Source organism: Scyliorhinus torazame, chromosome 10 (assembly GCF_047496885.1).
Source record: "Scyliorhinus torazame isolate Kashiwa2021f chromosome 10, sScyTor2.1, whole genome shotgun sequence".
Classification (NCBI taxonomy): Eukaryota; Metazoa; Chordata; class Chondrichthyes; order Carcharhiniformes; family Scyliorhinidae; genus Scyliorhinus; species Scyliorhinus torazame.
In genome coordinates this window covers 186,257,320-186,279,731 of record NC_092716.1, presented here as the reverse complement: position 1 = coordinate 186,279,731, position 22,412 = coordinate 186,257,320, and the positions used below count along the sequence as shown (strand labels likewise).

Sequence of the window (22,412 nt, the reverse complement as noted above, 5' to 3'; positions counted from 1 at the left end):
CACAGGCCACAATCAGTAAAGATAGGCAACAACACCTCCTCCATGATCATCCTCAACACCGGTGCCCCACAAGGCTGTGTCCTCAGCCCCCTACTATACTGCTTATACACCTATGACTATGTGGTCAAATTCCCCTCCAACTCGATTTTCAAATTTGCTGATGACACCACTGTAGTGGGTCGAATTTCAAACAATGGCGAGACAGAATACAGGAATGAGATAGAGAATCTGGTAAACTGGTGCGACGACAATAATCTCTCCCTTAATATCAACAAAATGAAGGAGATTGTCATCGACTTCAGGAAGCGTAGTGGAGAACATGCCCCTGTCTACATCAATGGGAACGAAGTAGAAAGGGTTGAGAGCTTCAAGTTTTTAAGTGTACAGATCACCAACAGCCTGTCCTGGTCCTCTCATGCCGACACTATAGTTAAGAAAGCCCACCAACGACTCTACTTTCTCAGAAGACTAAGGAAATTTGGCATGGCAGCAACTTCTACAGGTGCACCATAGGAAGCATTCTTTCTGGTTGTATCACAGCTTGATATGGAGCCTGCTCTGCCCAAGACCGCAGGAAATTACAAAATGTCATGAATGTAGCCCTGTCCATCACGCAAACCAGCCTCCCATCCATTGACTCTATCTATAATTCCCGCTGCCTCAGAAAGGCAGCCAGCATAATTAAGGACCCCACGCACCCCGGACATACTCTCTTCCACCTTCTTCCGTCAGGAAAAAAATACCAAAGTTTGAGGTCACGTACCAACCGACTCAAGAACAGCTTCTTCCCTACTTCCATCAGACTTTTGAATAGACCTACCTCGTATTAAGTTGCTCTTTTCTCTACAACTTGCTAGAACTGTAACATTATATTCTGCAGTCTCTCCTTCCTTCCCTCCCTATGTACGGTATGCATTGTTTGTACAGCATGCAAGAAACAATACTTTTCACTGTATACTGATACACGTGACAATAATAAATCAGATCAAATCAGGTCAGTACTGAGGAAGTGCTGCACTGCCAGAGAATCAGTGCAGAGGGTGTGCTGCATTGTCAGAGGAACAGTGCTGAGGAAGTGGTCCTATCTTTTAAATGTAATATTATACCAAAGTGACCAAAGATTCAATGACACTCTTCAGAGATATATGGAACAAGTGTAGTTTGATTAACCAGATTTTTGTCTCATCACTGTGGGATCTTATTGTTCATCAATTGGCTTTGGTTGACTACAATTCAAAACAACTTGGGGACATACTGATGATGTGAACTTCTGGGTCTGTCGAAATCCACTGGTCATTCACCCGGATACGGGACTGGCCCCAGGAATACCGGCTGCAGCCCAGAGTACTGGCCATGCTCCCAGAGTATCAGCCAAGCTTCAGGAATACCGGCTGCACTCCCAAAACACTAATCCTCGTTTCTGTAATTAAAAGTGCTCGAAGCAAAAACATTGCACCTTAAATTATGCAAAGGGTTACTGAAAATAACTACTGAATCCAAGGAAACACGGGGCTTGCAATTTTTCTCCATGTTTTAATAAACTCTAATAAAATTTTAAACAGCAAACAGGTATAAAATATACAGATATAGACATAGAGGAATATATACACTTCACCCTTCAAACCTCAATGAGACGATTCAAGCTTTGCTGGGCTGAGAAAAGGGATTTTTCAAAGTGCAGACGTTGAAGGGGTTTGGGTGGCAGGGGATATTTGACTGTAGGCGTTGCCTCCTCATAGTCAGTGAGAAAACAAATGCCATTTGGAATGTGCTCCCCCACCACCCTTTATATTTGGATGATGTTAAATGCAGTCAGCAGGTATCCAGAATGCACATCGTGCATCCCCCGCCCGCCCTCCCCGCGGCCCGGGGGAGACTCTGGCACCTAGATTGCAACCAGTGCTGAATGTCGATTTAACGCAGATTACCTTGCACCAAAACCAAGAACCATTCTGATCCTGGAGTGTGCACCACAGCACGAGTGGAACATTGGATACTTGGGGAATTCAGTTTAGAAGTTCATCAATGCCCTGATCTCCCTGCAGCTCAATAAATTCCTTCCCAAATGATTTCATTGGAAAATGGAGTAATTGTGTATCTGCTACCAACGTCTGGTAGAACAAGTTAGCTTGTTTCGGGATCTATGGTCCCATGACCGAATATAGAGCAATTTCTATCTCCATTAATAAGCACCTATTCCATTCCCAAAGCCAATTTGGGAACCTTGATCAGGCTGATTTTATGAGCGACCATGTAACCAAATCGCTAGTATCTACCCGTGCCCTGAATATAGCCAAGGGCAGATTCTGCTCTGACCAATGAGCAACAAGCTTAAATGGAACCCAATCAGCCTGTTCCTGACCTGATTTTTTTTAAAGTGACGTTTGCATTGACGATCCGCTGATGTCTTGGGACTGAAAACGGGACACCACATTCCAGCTGATCAACGGGAATGGTATACCCGTTTCCCATAAACCCTTACCCCACCACTTCCCACCCTGGTCAACAGGGAAGGACATGGGGTGAGCTGGATAAACGAATGATAAGTGCATCAATCACTGAAAGATTAAAATCAAGTGAGTGCAGAGGCCTGTTATACAGGCAACTGTAAAATACCAACAATCTGTGAAATTAGATCATAAACTTGATACTTGTGCAAATTCCCGTCTAGGAATCTCTGGAACTCATGCTGAATATAATGCAATATTCTCCAGACTGATGTTTACCCTGTCACACAGCACTGATCAGATCAATACAGACTGGTCCTAATTCACAGTTTATACGGAAGCCCTTAAATCGTTTGTTGTAAACATTTCTAACTCCGCCCTACCCGAGGACTATTGACTCTTTGTAACCGTCACTCTCTGAAAGCTCAGGGGTGAGGTTACTGTTCCTGAATTCAAGCCATCAATGAGGAACATGAGTGAAGCCCTCACTGATGAGATGGATGGTCAGGTTTTCTGCTTTAGCTCTTAAATTATTTTTAAAATTATTGACTCGCATAGCCTTAAAAATATTGAACTACATTAAAAATAAATAGTTTTCAAGCTTGAAGATTGCCTCTTACTCCCTGATCAATGGATTCTGCCTTGAAATTTATTGGTAAGGATTAGCGTACAATCATTTTGTGAGAAAGACGCCTCTTCATTATGACAAAGACTCATGCCTGCTGTCTCGTGCTGAGAAATGAATTTATCATTGAATCGGGCAGCATATAACACCATTCAGCCCATCGAGTCTGTGGACTACTTCTCAGAAAGATACTCGGACTTTAGTAACTAATATTTGAAGAGGTGGTTTTCAAGGCATGCAGTGTAAACTCTTACTCCTCCCATACTGCAGACCCTGAACAGAGTGAGATTTGCAGACTGGAGGTAATCAAATAGCCACAGAAGAACATCTCCACCCAAATTTAGGTGCTTTTTATAAAACTACAAAAAAAACAGGGACAGATGGGCCATCTGAGTGGCTCTGGAAGCTTCTGTTTTTTTGAGATTTCCAGAATTTGCATTTTCCCTCCCTCGCCCCGCCCTCTGTTAAGTAATCCCCAACTGTTCAGAGTGCCAGACATTATTTTGCAATTAATGATGTTAAGAGATGATGGACTCGAATGCGTCCATGTGGGAATTGTGTGTACGTGTGGGTGCACGTGTGTCTGTGTGCATACACACGTGTGTTTGCGCACGTGTGTGCATGCATGTAGAAATGGGGCAGAGACCAAGAAAAAATAACTTCCAAGTGTTACAACTACAAAAGTAGGAAACTCTGCATTTCCAGCTCGCTTAGAGGCTACTCCTTCCCACTCTCGATCCAACAACATAGTGACCCCCCATATATCCACTCCAGAACTATTCATCAATATTTGTGGGATCCTGCTGTGCACACATTGATTGCCAAGTTCCCTACATTACAACAGTGATTACACTTCAGACTTACTTAATTGGCTATATAATACACTCCAGATATCCTGAAGGTGTGGAAAAAAGCTACTCAAATGCGGGGTATTCTTAATCCTGGTTTCCTGTTCCCCACTTGAGCAGCACGACTGTGTGTTTTGTTACCAAGAGCAGCTTCTGCTCCTGCCTGCCTTTAATGTTAATGACACTGTAGAGAACTACATGCCGGTTTGAAGTTTTGTCTTCTGTACGTCGCTTTCCTTTATCAGCAAGAACCAGATGAGAGAGAAGCAACTTCTGATCCAGCTTCTCAAACCTTTGCAAACAGACCAAGAACCTTGACTAGTAACTAGAAAGAAGCAAGATGCGATAAGCATTCCTCCGAGGTCTAGAAGATAAAGCTGAAGATTCACCCAGAGTTCACAGTCACAAAAGGTTAGAAAAATAAAGTGGCCAGTTCTGGAAGATTCTTCTGGATAAGCATTGTAGGAATTGTGTCAGAATACTTTTAGCTATGCATTTGGATAGGATGAAGAGGAAGCCTTCCTAACAGGTTGACAAGTGTTGATAGTTGAAGCCCATTTCTTGGGACCAGTGCTGCAGCTACACTAGCTCCATTCCATGCTTCCCAATTCATTGACTAAAGCCATGAAGTTCTCGATGGAGGACGTGTTGGAACTGTTGGAGATCTGCAGGCTGGCATTCTCACTGGTTAGTGAGGACGCTCCACCTTGATGGGCCTTTTCGATCAGCAAGGTGCACAGTTTTGGAACAACCTGAGAGTTGGAAACAGAAGAATGAATGAACACATTGAAGGGATGAGGTGCAGTTGCTCAAAGGAAAAAACAAACGTCTTCAAGTTCTGTCAATGGTGAAAATAATTAGGCCTGTGTTTTCAAGTAATGTCACGTTTAACCATTAGATGTCTGGGGATCTCAGAGTGTAGAGCCTGTGTGGAAGTGGGGTTGTTAGCAGAGGGATAGGCTAAAAGGCCTCAGCTTCCCCTCCTCCCGAGACTAGAGTAAGAATGCGCTCTTTGTAGAATCATAGACTGATATAGCTCAGAAAGAGGCCACCTGGCCCATTGTGCTTGACCCAGCTCTAAAGAATCCAATTAATCCTACTCCCTGGTTTTGCCTCCAGAGCCATTGACATGGAGTCATAGAGTTTTACAGCATAAAAATAGGCCCTTTGGCCGATCATGTCTGTGCCGGCCTTCAAACACCTACTGATTCCCTTTGCATTTTCCAGCACTTGGTCCGCAGCCTTGCACGCTATGGTCCGTAGCCTTGCACGCTATGGTCCGTAGCCTTGCACGCTATGGTTCGCAGCCTTGCACGCTATGGTCCGCAGCCTTGCACGCTATGGTCCGTAGCCTTGCACGCTATGGTTCGCAGCCTTGCACGCTATGGTCCGCAGCCTTGCACGCTATGGTCCGTAGCCTTGCACGCTATGGTTCGCAGCCTTGCACGCTATGGTCCGTAGCCTTGCACGCTATGGTCCGCAGCCTTGCACGCTATGGTCCGCAGCCTTGCACGCTATGGTCCGCAGCCTTGCACGCTATGGTCCGCAGCCTTGCACGCTATGGTCCGTAGCCTTGCACGCTATGGTTCGCAGCCTTGCACGCTATGGTCCGTAGCCTTGCACGCTATGGTCCGCAGCCTTGCACGCTATGGTCCGCAGCCTTGCACGCTATGGTCCGCAGCCTTGCACGCTATGGTCCGCAGCCTTGCACGCTATGGTCCGCAGCCTTGCACGCTATGGTCCGCAGCCTTGCACGTTATGGTCCGCAGCCTTGCACGCTATGGTTCTCAGCCTTGCACGCTATGGTCCGCAGCCTTGCACGCTATGGTCCGTAGCCTTGCACGCTATGGTCCGTAGCCTTGCACGCTATGGTCCGTAGCCTTGCACACTATGGTCCGTAGCCTTGCATGCTATGGCGTTTCAAGTGCTCATTTCTATGCTTCTGCAAAATTTTCTCCTTTTAATATTTTGCGAATTCCCGCTTGAAAGTTACTATTGAATCTACTTTCAACGTCCCTCAGGCGGCGCTTTCCAGATCATCACAAATTGCTGTATGTACAAATAGAAAACAATTCTCCTCATCTCTCCTTCAGACCTTACAGTCTCGCCATACCACTGACATCAGATTCACTCAATCCCTCATTCCCAGTAACATTCTCGTAAACCACCACCGCTCGCTCTCCAAGATCTTCACATCCTTCCTGAATCCTGGTGTCCAGAATTGAACATAGTACTCCAGCTGAGGCAAAACCAGTAACTAAGTGTTTAGAATCATAGAATAGGATCATAGAATCAACAGTGCAGAAGGAGGCCATTCGGCCCATCAAGTCTGCACCTACCCTTGGAAAGAGCACCCTACCCAAGCCCACACCTCCACCCTATCCCTGTAACCCAGCAACCCCACCTAACTTTTGGACACTACACGGAAATTTAACGTGACCAATCCACCTAACCCGCACATCTTTGGACTGTGGGAGGAAACCCACGCAGACACGGGGAGAACGTGCAGACTCCGCACAAACAGTGACCCAAGCCGGGAATCGAACCCGTGTCCCTGGCGCTGTGAAGCAACAGTGCTAACCACTGTGCTACCATGCATGGAATAATAATTTTCAAAAATCTGGCCATACATTTTTGGGAGTTCAAACCATTGTATAGTTCCAAGTCAGTGATGTGTGACTTGGAGGGAAACCTGCAGGTCGTGCGTCTGTTGCCAGAGGTGCTTGACGGTATGGGTTTGGAAGGTGCTGCAATAGAATACATTCAGGATGGAAAGTCAACCAGCAATTAAAATCACCCTGACCTCACACTGCTGCGGGTGGGAATCTGTTGTAAACCCCTGCCAAAAGGCTAAATCCCCACAGGGAACAAGTTCAGTTTTTCTTTCGTAGATTTTGAAAACCAATGCAGAAGGTAGATGCCCAGTAAATGAAGGGCATAGAATTATGTAGTAAGGTACAGTACAGAAACTGGCTATTAAGTCCAACTGGTACATACTGGTGTTAATACACAAGCTTCCTCCAATTCAAATTTTTTTTTAATAAACATTTTATTGAGGTATTTCTTTGGCATTGTAACAGCAACAAAATCAACAATGTACATAACAAGGAAAATGTTAACATAGTGCAAATACCGCCTCCCACTTCCACAGGTCCTACCATTGTTTACCTCCCTAATCTATGCTAACCTAACCCCCCCCCCCCTCTGCTGACGATTAATTCTCTGCAAGGAAGTCGATGACTGGTTGCCACCTCTGGGTGAACCCTAACAGAGACCCTCTCAAGGCGAACTTAATTTTCTCCAGGCAGAGGAAGCCAGCCATGTCCGAAAGCCAGGTCTCTGATTTCGGGGGCTTTGAGTCCCTCCATGCTAGTAATATGTAATCACAGGCCGCCTCTTTCTCCTCCTGGATTCCCGGATCCTGCGACACCCTAAATATTGCCACCTCTGGACTCATTGCCACCCTCATCTTTAATACCTTGGACATGGCGTCGGCAAACCCCTGCCAAAATCCCCTCAGTTTTGGACATGTCCAGAACATATGGACATGGTTCGCTGGCCCCCCCCCACACACTTCGCACACCTGCCCTCCATCCCAAAGAATCTGCTCATCCGGGCCACTGTCATGTGAGCCCGGTGAATGACCTTAAATTGGATCTGGCTGAGCCTGGCACATGTTGCGGTCGCGTTGACCCTACCCAGCGCGTCCACCCAGAGGCCCTCCTCTATCTCTTTCCCCCCCGCCCCCCAGCTCCTCCTCCCACTTTGCTTCAGCTCCTCGATCTGCGTCTCCTCCGAACCCATAAGCTCTTTATATATGTCCGAGACGCTCTCCTATCCATCCTCTAGAAACCACCCTAACCTGAATCCCCCTTAGTGGCAGGAATGGGAAGGTTGGTACCTGCCTCCGCAGAAAGTCCTGCACCTGCAGATATCGAAATGCATTCCCCCCCGCCAATGCAAACTTCTCCTCCAGCGCCCTCATACTCGGGAAGCTCCCTTCTATAACCAAGTCCCCCATCCTCTCAATCCCCGCTCTCTGTCAAATTCAGAACCCCCCCGTCCATCCTCCCCGGGGCAAACCGGTGATTATCGCAGATTGGGGACCATACCAATGCCCCCTCTGCTCCCACATGGCTCCTCCACTGCCCCCAGGCTCCCAGGGCCGCCCTCCAATTCAATTTCATCTCTCAATTTCAACTGAATCTGCTGTGCCTTTCTTTGTCATATATTTATTTAGCTACCCCTTAAATATATTATCTGTACTATCCACCTCAACCACTCTATGCAGTAGCGGGTTCCACGTTTCTGGATATGATTAGCTGGTTATTCATCATATTCCTGTTTTTAGGATCGGCAGCACACTGGTTCCCGCATTTCCAAATTGCAACAGGGATTACATTCCAATCAATGTTTTATTTGTTGCAAAGTGCTTTGGACCATCCAGAGGTTATGAATGGCACTATATAATCTACAAGTCTCTCTTAATAAGAGAAAGAGATACATCCCCAGAGCCCGCTGTTGGGATTGGTGAAGACTTTCTCACCTTGACCAGGATGAGCTTCCTTTTCATAGTTTCCATCTGGAATTGTTGTCCGAAGCACAGCCAGGTGGAGCACTGTGGCACTCCACGTTTCTGCTGTGTGAAGTCGATTAATTCTGAAAAAAAAAAGATGATACATTTTAATGGTTGCATTTTTAACTGCGGGTCAACATTCAGAGGACGGGTTTTCTTTTTTTTTCAATAAACAATTTTATTAAGACATTTTGGTACAATAAACAACAATAATATAAAGCAGTGTGCAAAAAACAATCGTTATAGTGCAAGAAACCTAGCTCCCCTCCCACAAGGACCAGCCTAACTACCCCCCCCCCCCCAACCTATGTTACCCTAACCCGCCCCCCCCTCCGATGATTAATTTTCCACGAAGAAGTCGATAAATGGTTGCCACCTCCGGGCGAACCCATACAGTGACCCTCTCAAAGCGAACTTAATCCTCTCCATACCGAGAAAGCTCGCCATATCCGATAGCCAGGCCTCCGACTTCGCAGGTTTTGAGTCCCTCCATGCCAGTAGAATTCGTCGTCGGGCCACCAGGGAAGCAAAGGCCAAAACGTCAGCCTCTCTCTCCTCCTGGACTCCCGGGTCCTCCGAAACCCGAAAAATAGCCACCTCTGGACTCATCACCACCCCTGTTTTCAGTACCCGGGACGTAACGCCCGCAAATCCCTGCCAGTAACCCCCCCCCCCCCCCCCCCGGGTTTTGGATGTGCCCAAAACATGTGGACGTGGTTCGCAGGTTCTCCCGAACATCTGGCGCACCTGTCCTCCAATCCGAAAAATTTACTCATCCGTGCCACTGTCATGTGGGCCCGGTGGATGACCTTAAATTGAATCAGGCTGAGCCTGGCGCATGTTGCGGTCACGTTTACCCTGCTCAATGCCCCCGCCCATAGGCCCTCTTCTATCTCCCCTCCGAGCTCCTCTTCCCACTTAAACTTCAGCTCCTCGGTCTTTGACTCCTCTGCTCCCATAAGTTCTTTATATATATCGGAGTCGGACTTCCGGTGGCGCCCTTGAGGAAGCAGGTCGGATCATTCCCGCCCGCGACGGGCAAACGGACCTGTTAAACGGACTTTTGCAGGACCTGCGACCTGGTAGGTTGAGGAGATGATAGGGAAGAGGCTTCCCCCCGGGGTATGAGCAGCTGGACCAGAAGTGGTCGAGTGGAGCGGCAGGGCTCGAAGCGGGAACAGCGGGGACCCCAGGCCGGGAGGCGAAACATGGCGGATGGCAGGGACCAGGGAGCGGAGGCTCACTGGCCAAGGGAGCAGCAGATGGAGTTTTTTAAGAACTGCTTCGCCGAATTGAAGAGGGACACGTTGGACCCGATGAGGGCGGTAATGGACCAAATGGTCGAAGCGCAGATGGTCCAGGAGAAGGCACTCAGGGAGGTCGAGGGGAAGCTCTCCAGCCAGACAGACACGGTGGCGGAGCTGGAGCACGAGGTGGAAGAGCTGAACGCCCGCCAGAGGAGGATGCAAGAGCAGCTTGAAGAGCTGGGGAACAGAGCCAGGAGGCAGAATTTGAAGATCATTGGCCTCCCCGAGAGCTGCGAGGGGTCAGATGTGGGTGCATACGTGAAAGGTATGCTCGAGGCACTGATGGGGCCGGAAGCCTTCCCTTAACCCCTGGAGTTGGATGGAGCGCATAGAGCCCTCGCAAGGAAGCCCAGGACGGGCCACCGACCGAGGGCCTTGGTGGTCTGCTTTCACCGGCTTGCCGACAGGGATCGTGTGCTGCGATGGGCCAAGGCGGAGAGGAGCAGCAGAAGGGAGAATTGCGAGGTGCGCATCTACCAGGACTTTGGAACGGAGCTGGCCACGAGGCGTGCAGGATTCATCAAGGTAAAGGCAGCCCTCTTCAAAAAGGAGGTGAGGTTTGGAATGCTGTATCCTGCGAAGCTGTGGGTTACGTTTGAGAAACTCCACTACTATTTTGAGACACCGGAGCAGGTTTGTACTTTTAGCAAAGAAAAGAAGCTGGACTTGAACTAAAGGGAACTTAGTTTTTTCAGTGCTGTACAGTGGTGGCGGTCTGCTAACCTAACTTGCTCTGTTTAGGAGTGATTTTTTTTTTCTTGAAAGAAGCTGGACTTGAACTAAGGGACTCTGGGCTCTCAGAACTTTTATGTGGCGGCGATTTGTTAGATTATCCTGTACTGTAATGTTATATCCAAGATAGTTTTCAGCCGGGACAGGGAGCAGAGGCTAGAGGGCGCACTGTGTGGGGTGTTTGTGGGAGATTGCATTGGGGGGGGGGGTAAAGAGAGAGGCCCTGCAAAGGGGGTCCCACGCTTGGTACCTTTTGGCAGGAGATCGGGGCTTCGGAGAGGGGGATAGGCTAGGGGCTGGTCAGGGGACATGGAAGGGCACGGGGAGATACGATCAGGTTAATGGGTCCTTGGTCTGTGAGGGGAGGGCCCGAGTGATCGGGTAGGAGACCGACAGGCGCCAAGGGCAGGGGTCAGCGTAGCTAGCGTAGGTCAGGGGGCACCAGGGAGAGTAGGAGGAGGGGCAGGCTAGGGCCAGGCGTGGGGCTGGCCTGGCAGGTCAGGCCTCGGGGGGAGGGGTGGGAGAGGTTAGGGTGGGGCCGACGGGAAGGGGAGCAGAGGAGACTTAAGGGGCAAGGGGGAGGGGTGTCGTGGGATCCCCTGAGGGAGAGAGTCGCTGCGGACTCTCAGGGAGCGGAGCAGGAAACCGATAGCAGCAGCACCCGAGTTGGGGGGGGGGTTTAGAGCCACATTAGTTTAGTTGAACACGTGGGGCATGACAAACAGAGTTGATAGGGGAAATGTTTTGTTAACATGTTTATTCTTTCCCACTGTTTGTTTTCACTATGTTAAGGCCCTTTGCATAGGCCCTGTGATCTCTCTGGAAATGTTACAAATTTGTTTTTTTTAAAAAATTATATATATCCGAGACCCTCCCCTCCCCCACTCATCCACTGGACACTACCCTGTCCTGGGTCCCCCTGAGTGGCTGGCATGGGAAGGACGGAATCTGTCTGCGTAGAAAATCCCGCACTTGCAGGTACCCAAACTCATTCCCTCTCGCCAGCCCACATTTCTCCTCTAACGCCCTCATGCTCGGGAAGCTCCCTTCCAAGAACAAATCCCCCATCCTCTCAATCCCAGCCCGCCGCCATGCTAGGAACCCACCGTCCATATTCCCCGGAGCAAACCGGTGATTGGCGCAAATTGGGGACCAAACCGATGCTCCCATTCCCCCCACATGCCTTCTCCATTGGCCCCAGATCCACAAAGCCGCCACCACTTTAGGGCTGGTGGAGTACCGTGCCAGCGGGAGCGGCAGGGGCGCCGTAACCAGGGCTGCCAAACTGGTCCCCCTGCACGAAGCTGCCTCCACCCGCCCCCAAACCGACCCCGCTCCCACCGTCCACTTCCTTATCATCATAGCTGTACAGTAGTAATTACTGAAGTTTGGCAGCGCCAGCCCCCCTTCCCCTCGGTTCCTCTCGAGCATCACCCTCTTCACCCGTGGGGACTTTCCCGCCCACACAAATCCCATAATCATTTTATTAACCTTCTTGAAAAAAGACTGCGGAATGAAAATGGGGAGGCACGGGAAAACAAACAGGAGTCTCAGGAGGCTTGTCATTTTAACCGTCTGCACTCTCCCCGCTAGTGTCAGTGGGAGCACATCCCGCCTCTGGAACTCAGCCCTCATTTTCTCCACCAACCGAGACAAGTTCAACTTGTGCAGGCGACCCCCACTAACCTGAATGGCAGCCCCCTTAACCTACCCTCCTGGCCCCTCGCCTGGACTACAAACAACTCACTCTTTTCCATGTTTGGTTTGTACCCTGCGAACCGGCCAAATTCTTTCAGAATTCCCATGATTTCATCCATCCCAGCCACTGGATCCGTGATGTCCAAGAGCAGGTCGTCGGCGTACAATGAAACTCTGTTCCACACATTTCCCCCCCACCCCCCCCTTCGAAAGCCTTCTCAGCATCCATTGCCACAACTACCTCTATCTCCCTACTCTCCGAGGGCATCATGATCACATTCAGCAGCCTTCTTAGGTTGGCCACCAGCTGCCTGCCCTTGACAAACCCAGGTTTGATCTTCCATAATGACGTCTGGCACACAGTCCTCAATCCTAGCCGCCAAGAGCTTGGCCAGAATTTTAGCATCCACGTTGAGCAGAGAGATCGGCCTATAGGACCCACATGCCTCTGGGACTTTGTCCCGTTTCAATATCAGGGAGATGGTGGCCTATGACATTGTTGGGGTTAACACTCCTCTGTCTCTTGCCTCATTAAAAACCCTAGCCAGCACCGGCCCCACTATCTCGGAGAACCTTTTGTAAAACTCCACCGGATACCCATCCGGCCCCGGGGCTTTACCGATTTGCATGGCCCTCAAGCCCACCAGTATTTCTTCAGTCCTGATCGGGGCCCCCAACCCATCTACCAATCCCATGCCCACTTTTGGGAAGGTCAGTTCATCAAGAAAGCGTCTCATTCCCTCCCGCCCCGGGGGGGGGGGGCAGCCCTGCCAGATCTCCTACCAAGTTTCCCCCCCCTCGTCGACTATCTTCCCTAGTTCCCTGGCCGCTTCACTCTTCCTCAGTTGCTGTGCCAGCATTCTACTGGCTTTCTCCCAGTGCTCGTAAATCACACCTCTCGCCTTCCCAAGCTGCTCCACAGCCTTACCTGTGGACAACACCCCAAACTCAGCCTGTAGCCTTCGTCGTTCCCTTAATAGCTCTGCCCTCGGGGACTCCGCATATCTCCTGTCTATCTCTATGATCTCCCTTATCAGTCGGTCCGTTTCTGCCCTGTCCGTCCTGTCCCTATGTGCTCTGATCGAAATCAGCTCCCCTCTCACCACTGCCCTCAGCGCCTCCCAGAGCACCGCAGCTGAGATTTCCCCCGTGTCATTGACCTGCAGGTAGTTTTGCATACATTTCCTCACCCTCTCACACACCGCCTCGTCTGCCAACAAACCGACCTCCAGCCTCCATTGAGGGCGCTGAAAACTTTCCTTGCAGACCTGCAGATCCACCCAGTGCGGGGCATGGTCCGAAATAGTGATCGCCGAATATTCTACGTCTGTCACCCCCGCTAACAAATCCCTGCTCATGATGAAAAAAATCAATTCGGGAATACATCCTACGGACATGTGAATAGAACAAAAACTCCCTCCCCGTCGGCCGACTAGCCCTCCATGGATCATCCCCCCCCCCCCCATTTGCTCCATGAACCCCCTCAGTTCATTCGCCATAGCCTGCATCTTACCCGTTCTTGAACACGACTGGTCTAGGCCGGGGTCAAGGACTGTGTTAAAATCCCCTCCCATAATCAGCCTGTGCGAGTACAGGTCAGGTATCTTCCCCAGCAGTCTCTTTATGAAGTCCATATCGTCCCAATTTGGGGCATATACATTGACTAAGACCACCCTCATCCCCTCAAGCTTGCCACTCACCATGACAAACCTGCCTCCCCATCCGAGATTGTGCTGCCCGCCTCAAATTGCACCCGTTTGTTGACCAAAATCGTGACCCCACCCCTGGTATTAGTGTCCAGCCCCGAGTGGAAGACCTGGCTAATCCAGCCCCTCCTCAATCTGACCTGGTCAGCTACTTTCAGATGTGTCTCCTGAAGCATTATCATGTCCGCTTTAAGCACCCTCAGATGCGCAAACACCTGTGCCCTCTTTACTGGCCCGTTTAACCCTCTAACGTTCCAGGTGATCAGCCTGGTTGAGGGGCACCGTGCCCCCAACCCCCCCCCCCCCCCCCCCCCGCCAATCAGCCATCCCCTTTCTTGGGGCCGCCCCCAGCCGCTGTGTCGCGCTTCCCCTGGCCCGCCTCCTGGCAGCCCCCACCTCCTCCATGCTCCCGCACCCAAGTCCCTCCCTCGTCAGCAGAACAACTAACCCCCCCCCCAGCAACAACACCCTGTAACCTAACCCCTGCCATAAATTAACTAAATACACCCCCCCCCCCAACCTGGCTTCCGTAGACCAGCTCACCCAGCTAGCCTGGTGACTCTCGACTCCGGCGCCAACAAGTCTTCCACCTATTGTTCCCTCTGACCCATCCACCACCCCCCCCCCGCCCCCCCCGCCCGCCCATCAACACCACTTCCCCAAACCAGCCATCCTCGAGCAATTGCTCAGAAAAGAAACGAGCAATACGAGAAACAAAGAGAACCCCAACGCTAGTGCAAATCAAATAAAACAGAATATTCCAACCACCCCGATCCAAACACAAAAAGCCCCCAGCACCATATACCTTAACCTCCCTCTTTTATCCCAACAAAAACTCAAGTACAGGAGGGAAACAGAAAAACCAGGAAAAAAAGAAAAAGAAAAACACTAGCACCAGAAAAATGTGTAAACATTGCTCAGTGTCTTATTAACCCAAGTCCAAAAAGTCCTCAGTTCGGCACCAGCCCTTCTTTCTTGGCGAAGTCCATTGCATCCTCGGGCTCCTCAAAGTAATGGCGCCGTCCCTCGTGTGTGACCCACAGGTGCGCCGGGTACAGCAGCCCAAACTTCACCTGCTTCTTAAACAGAATCTCTTTGACTTGCCTGTAGCCTGCCCTTCTTCTGGCCACCTCCACGCTCAGGTCCTGGTAGATGCGCAAGACACTGTTATTCCAATGGCAGTTCCGCATGCGCTTGGCCCATTGTAGCACCCACTCCTTGTCCAGGAACCTGTGAAACAGGACCACCATCGCTCAGGGGGGGGTCCCTGTTCGCGGCTGCCTCGCCAGCACCCTGTGCGCCCTGTCCACTTCCACCGGGCGCGGGAAGACATCATCTCCCAACAGCTTCTGGAACATGCCCGTTTTAAACTGAGGGGTAATAGATATAGGACAGAGGTCAGAGGTAGGTTCTTCTACGCAAAGAGTAGTGAGGCCGTGGAATGCCCTACCTGCTACAGTAGTGAACTCGCCAACATTGAGGGCATTTAAAAGTTTATTGGATAAGCATATGGATGATAATGGCATAGTGTAGGTTAGATGGCTTTTGTTTCGGTGCAACATCGTGGGCCGAAGGGCCTATACTGCACTGTATCGTTCTCTATTCTATGTTCTATGCCCGCCGCATACGCTGCGGCATCCTCTCCCTCAGCCCCCTCCGGGGGACCAACGATTCTCAAATTCTGCCGACGAGACCGATTTTCCAGGTTCTCCACCTTTTCGAGGAGCCTTTTTTGCTGGTCCTTCAGCCTCTCCACTCCGCCTCCACCACCGTTTGGTGATCCTCCTGCTCCTCCAGCACCTTTCCCAGCTTCTCGATCGTACGATCCTGGACATCCAGCCTATGCTCAAGGCGCTCGATAGACTTCTGGATCGGATGTAAACTGTCCCGCTTCAAAGCAGTAAAGCCCTCTTGGATGACCTTCAACAGATGTTCCATTGTTGGCTGGGCTGTCTGCCTCGGGGTCCGGACATCGGCCAAGTTGTCCTCAGCAGCAGCTTCTACACTGCCCTTGTTTGCCCACTTCTTCAGCTGTTTGAGATTCTTTCTGCTTCTTAATTCCAGTGAGGAGTTGGGGAGTTGGGCAGGGTGTAAATCCAGCATCCCTTTCACTTTCATCTCAGACAGATTGTGGACAAAGTGGATTATATCTTCCAGTTCTGCCGATGTCAGTGGCATTTTGCAAAACTTGCCCACTAGAGAGTGGGGTGTGTCCACCTTCAACAGGACCGGATGATCCCACCGGTGGGAAAAATCCCACCCGAGTCTTAGTTATTGTCATGATATGCAGACAGGCAGCTAATGAACACAGAGAACAGGAGAGAACAGGACATAACCAATCAGCAGGCAGAACACTTGGGGGTGGTTTCCCACTATAAAAGACACGAGGCACTCACACTCTGCCTCTTTCCACTGGGGACATTTACAGAGTGAGTCAGGGTGTATATATCACATAACACCGACAGCACTTGGCTAAGAGCTAGTCTGGTTCAGTCAGACAGAGTAATCACACTTAGGTTAGCAGAGAGTGGAACTCACAGAGAACTGAGCTGTGTGGCAGGTTCAATAAATCAAATTGAACTAACTTCAAGGTCTGGAGTATATTTCAGTTATAGCTGCATCCAGTTGCAGCCCGTGTTACCTCAGTGTGCTGAACACGACATGGTACCAGTAGACTGCTATCCCTAGGTGGTTTACCTCAATCTGTTCCGTGACAACCAGCAAATGTATCCCGGCACCATGGAGAAGATCCAGGCTCCTCAACAGCTGCAGACCTCCGGCAATCTCAGTGCCAACTGGTGGACTTTCAAGCAAAGGTTTCTGCTGTACATCGAAGCCTCTGACCTCGAGGGTGCGTCTGATGCAAGAAAGATCGTGCATCTCCTCTCAACTGCGGGGGATCAAGCCATCCAACTCTTCAACGCGTTTAACTTCACCGAAGGCCAGGACAAGACAAAGTTTCAGACCATCCTGGAAAAGTTTGTAGTCACTGTGAAGTGGACACCAATGAAATCTTCGAGCGCTATATATTCAAACAGCACCTACAAGGTAAAGATGAATCTTTCAACTCCTTCTTAACTAATCTCCGTCTACTAGCGCTGTCCTGCAACTTTGGTGATATTGCTGACTCCATGATCAGAGACCAAATTGTTTTTGGAGTTCACTCTGATCCTCAGAGAGCAGCTTTTTAAAAATCAAGCATATGACCCTGTCAGCCGCGAGTGAAACATGTACAGTGCATGAGCACGCCAAAAATCGGTATTCCCAATACAAATCGGCTGAAACTGAGAAACTTGCCTGCCACGAGGCAGAGAGTGTGCAGGCTATCGCCCGGATGCAGCGCCTCAACATTGGTGAAAGCGGCCATCTCGCGCGATTTTCCCGGAGCCCCACGCATGCGCGATGCGAATGGGATAACGAAGCGGCTGATCACCACACTGCGCAGGTGCGAACGTCTGCCGACCGCACTGCGCATGTGCAACGACGCACGGAGCGTGACGACGTCATGACGTGCCCGAATTGCGGCACCGCCCACTTAAAGAAACACTGTCCTGCAAGAGGCAGGCGATGTTTAAATTGCGGAAAGCCTGGACACTATGTAGCCTTGTGCAGGTCTGCACCACCAGTCAAGGGCCAGCGCTCCCAATTCCAACGCAGGCGCGTTCGGAGTGTCCAACAAGGTTTACAGGATTCTGATCCTGGCAGTACAACGGATCCAGCGGACAATTGCCTGGAGTGTCCCTACCGTGTGGGCATCAGTTTCACACGTGAACATGATCACCGACATAATCACAAAGCCTGTCCATCCTCACTGTGGATTCTGCGGACGAATGGCATGCGGTGATACAAGTAAATCAATGCTCTATCCAGTTCAAGCTGGACACCGGTGCTTCTGCCAATCTCCTTTCACAGGCAGATTTCAATCGCATCAAGAAGCCACCCATGCTCCTTCCAGCAGCCTGCCAGCTCCTAGACTATAACGGCAATGCCATCACAGCACTGGGATCCTGCCATCTGCTGGTCTCCAACAGGAGCATTCACGCAAAGCTAAGGTTTGAAATTGTCAAGCCAGACAAGGCCTCCATGCTCGGCACACATGCATGCAAGCAGCTAAACCTTGTGCAGCGGGTCTACACAATGACCTCCCCCAACGTGGATCTTCAAGCCGGCATTGACGACATCCTCGCTCAGTATCTGGATGTGTTTGACGGGATGGGCACTCTGCCATATCGGTACAAGATCCTGCTACGACCTGATGCCATGCCTGTGGTCCACGCACCACGTCGGGTCCCGGCTCCACTGAAGGAGCGCCTGAAGGCGCAGCTAAAAGATCTTCAGGCCCAGGACATCATCTCCAAAGTTACAGAACCGACTGACTGGGTCAGCTCGATGGTATGTGTAAAAAGTCCATCGGGGGATGTAGTTTAGTTGGGCAGCATGGTCGGCACGGGCTTGGAGGGCCGAAGGGCCTGTTCCTGTGCTGTACTTTTCTTTGTTCTTTGGGGGAGCTGCGCATCTGCATTGATCCCAAGGATCTCAACCAGAATATAATGCGGGAACACTACCCCATCCCGAAGCGGGAGGAACTCACAAGTGAGATGGCGCACGCCCGGTTTTTCACAAAGTTAGATGCGTCACATGGATTCTGGCAAATCCAGCTGGATGAGTACAGCAGAAGGCTCTGCACCTTCAACACACCGTTTGGCAGATACTGCGATAATCGCATGCCGTTCGGCATTGTCTTGGCCTCGGAGATCTTCCATAGAATCATGGAGCAAATGATGGAGGGCATTGAAGGGGTTCGTGTGTATGTGGACGACTTAATCATATGGTCCACAACCCCCAAAGAGCACATCTCTCGTCTCCAGCAGTTATTCCGCCATGTCCATGCCAATGGCCTCAAGCTGAACAGGGCCAAGTGTTGCTTTGGCATGTCGACACTTAAGTTCTTAGGTGACCAGATATCTCAGCAGGGCGTGCGCCCGGATACAGAGAAGGTCAAAGCCACCGAAGCCATGAAGACCCCTGAAGACAAGATGGTGCTGCGCTTCGTAGGCATAGTAAACTTTTTGGGCAAGTCACTTCCGGTGGCAGCTATGAGGGAGTACGTCGCACATTTGGTGGCTCCCGCATTGGCCGGGCTTTTGGACCTTTTTCCCTGACTTTTCTGTGGTTTTGAGTTTTGGCTTTGAAGGCGCAGACGATTAGGCTCTGGACCCACATAGTGGTGCATGGAACAGAGAACCCCAAGGGACCGAAAAGGAAGAAATCAAAAGATAAGCAAGGGCTGGGTGGAGGTGGCAGCTGAAGACAATATGGCTGATGTTCGGACCGCTGCTGCGACGGCCCAGCCATCGACAGAGGAGCTGATGCAGGTCATCCAAGGGGGCTTTGCCAGACAGAAACCGCCCGATAAAGGAGTCGATCGAGTGGCTGGAGCGCAGGCTGGATGCCGAGGATCGGATGATTCAGAAGCTGGAGAAAGTGCTGGCGGACCAGGAGGAGCACCAAACGGTGTCGAACTAGAGGTGGGGATGCTGAAGGATCAGCAAAAGAGCTGCTGGAGAAGGTAGACGACCTGGAGAACAGAGCTCGTCGGCAGAACTTAAGAATTGTCAGTCTCCCTGATGGGGCTGGTGTTGGCGGGTTTGTGGCGAGTATGTTTCAGAAGCTTCTGGGGGAGGGGGCTTTTCCCCGACTGTTGGAGGTGGACAGGGCGTACAGAGCGCTGGCGAGGAAGCCACGGCCGGGGGACCCCCCAAAGGCGATGGTGGTCCGGTTCCACAGATTTTTGGATAAGGACGGTGTTCTCCAGTGGGCCAAGCGTACTAGGAACTGCAAATGGGACAAGAGCATATTGCGGGTCTATCAAGACCTGAGTGTGGAGGTGGGAAAGTAAAAGTTATTCGGTTTCTATGGGTTTTTGGTGTTTTGTTGGGGGTGGATTTTTACTTTTTATTACTCTGATTTGCACTATTGGGGGGTTCTTTGCGGGTTTTTCATTTTGGGTTCCTATGGTAATTGGGAGATTATTCGGTCTCGGTTTGATGAGGGAAGTGGTTTCGATGGACGGAAGGGAAGGGAGTATGGTAGCATGGTGGATAGCACAATTGCTTCACAGCTCCAGGGTCCCAGGTTCGATTCCGGCTTTCATAGAATTTACAGTGCAGAAGGAGGCCATTCGGCCCATCAAGTCTGCACCGGCTCTTGGAAAGAGCACCCTCTCCAAGGTCCACACCTCCACCCTATCCCCATAACCCAGTAACCCCATCCAACACGAAGGGCAATTTTGGACACTAAGGGCAATTTAGCATGGCCAATCCACCTAACCTGCACATCTTTGGACTGTGGGTGGAAACCGGAGCACCCGGAGGAAACCCACGGTCAGTCAGGTTTTTCATTCGGGGCTGGTCATCAAGACTAGAAGGGTGGCGATTTTAATCAATAAGCGGGTGCAATTCCAAGTGGGCAGTAGTCTCGGACCGGGGGGGGTGGGGGGTGGGGGTCGTTATGTCATGGTTAGCGGTAAGCTGGAGGGGAGGAAGGTAGTCTTGGTTAACGTGTACGCGCCAAACTAGGACGATGTAGAATTTATAAAGAGGTTGCTGGGGAAGATACCTGACCTGGACTCGCACAAGTTGGTGATGGGAGGGGATTTTAATACAGTCACCGACCCCGGCCTGGACCGGTCGTGTTCGAAAATGGGGAGGGTGCCAGCAATGGCAAAGGGAACTGATAGGGTTCATGGAGCAGATGGGGGGGGCGGGGTTGACCCATGGAGGTTTAAGCAGCCAATGGGGAAGGAGTTTTCTTTTTATTCGCATGTTCACAAGGTTTATTCCCGGATTGACTTTTTCATTTTGAGCGGGGATTTGCTGGCGGGGGGCGGTGGTCTCGGGGTACTCGGCCATCACTATTTCGGATCATGCCCCACACTGGGTGGAACTGCAGGTCAGTGAGGAGAGCTTCCAGAGCCCACAATGGAGGTTGGACGTGGGCTTGTTGGCGGATGAGGCGGCGTGCGAGGGTGAGGAAGTGCATGCAGAACTATTTTCAGGTTAATGACATGGGGGAAGTCTCCGCAGCGGTGATCTGGGAGGTGCTGAAAGCAGTGGTGAGAGGGGAGCTGCTCTCGATCCGGGCTCATAGGGACAGGACGGATAGGGCAGAGACGGACCAACTGGGTAAGGAGATCCTACAGATAGATAGGAGGTATGCGGCAACTCCGGGGGTGGAACTGTTAAGGGAACGTCGGAGGCTGCAGGCTGAGTTCGGGGTGTTGTCCACAGGTAAGGCAGTGGAGCAGCTTAGAAAGGCGAGGGGGGCGTTTTATGAACATGGGGAGAAGGCCAGCAGAATGCTGGCACAGCAGCTTGGGAAGAGGGAGGTGGCCAGGGGAATAGAGAGGGTGGTTGATGGGGATGGGAATCTGGTAGGGGACGCGGCTGGGCTAAACAGGGCGTTCAGGGACTTTTACAGCAGACTCTATCGCTCGGAACCCCCCACGGGGCCGGAGGGGATGAGACGCTTTTTGGATGGACTGAGCTTCCCAAGGATGGACAGGGAGCTGGTGGACAGGCTGGGGGCTCCGATCAGGGCCGAAGAAATAGCTGAGGGCTTGAAGGCAATGCAGTCGCGTAAAGCCCGGGGGCCGGACGGGTATCCGGTGGAGTTCTATAAGAAGTTCTCGGGGATTTTAGGGCCGTTGCTGGTCAAGGTTTTCAATGAGGCAAGGGACAGAGGGGTGCTGCCCCCGCGATGTCACAGGCCACTATTTTGTTCATATTGAAGCGGGACAAGAACCCGAAGCTATGTGGGTCTTGTAGGCCGATCTCACTGCTCAATGTGGACGCTAAGGTGCTGGCCAAAGTTTTGGCCTCCAGGATTGAAGACTGTGTGCCGGATGTGATTACGGAGGATCAAACCGGGTTTGTCAAGGGCAGGCAGTTGGCGGCCAATATAAGAAGGCTGCTCAACATGATTATGATGCCCCCGGAGAGTAGGGAGGTTGAGGTAGTGGTGGCCATGGATGCGGAGAAGGCGTTCGACCGGGTGGAGTGGGACTATCTATGGGAGGTGCTGGGACGATTTGGGATCGGTAGGGGCTTTATCGACTGGGTCAGGCTGCTGTACCAGGCCCCGGAGGCTAGTGTAAGGACGAATAGGACAACCTCGGACTATTTTAGACTGCACCGGGGGACAAGACAGGGATGCCCCCTCTCCTCACTGCTGTTTGCGTTAGCTGTAGAGCCGCTGACAATTGCGCGAGAGTGTCAAGGGGCTGATTGGGGGTGGGGGGGGATGGGGTGGTGTGGAACATAGGTGAACTTGTCCCGGTTGGTCGAGCAGATGAGGGGCGAGTTCCAGAGATGGGATGCGCTACCTCTGTCGCTGGCTGGGAGGGTGCAGGCGGTTAAGATGACAGTTCTATCGAGATTTTTATTTGTATTCCAATGCCTCCCAATTTTCATCC

At 51.1% G+C, this 22,412-nt stretch overlaps 1 protein-coding gene across 2 annotated transcripts in view; it reads right to left on the bottom strand.

Moving 5' to 3' along the window:
* Positions 1-1,519: 1,519 nt before the first annotated feature.
* The window catches only part of irf7 (interferon regulatory factor 7), a 51,070-nt gene continuing 30,177 nt past the window's right edge, over positions 1,520-22,412 (bottom strand). For both annotated transcript variants that reach the window (XM_072466129.1, XM_072466128.1), the window contains exons 9-10: positions 8,467-8,579; positions 1,520-4,672 (exon numbers count right to left, since the gene is read on the bottom strand). In XM_072466129.1, coding sequence (XP_072322230.1) covers positions 4,505-4,672; positions 8,467-8,579 — 281 coding nt within the window. In that variant the 3' untranslated portion in view covers positions 1,520-4,504. The remainder of the gene's footprint in view (positions 4,673-8,466; positions 8,580-22,412) is intronic.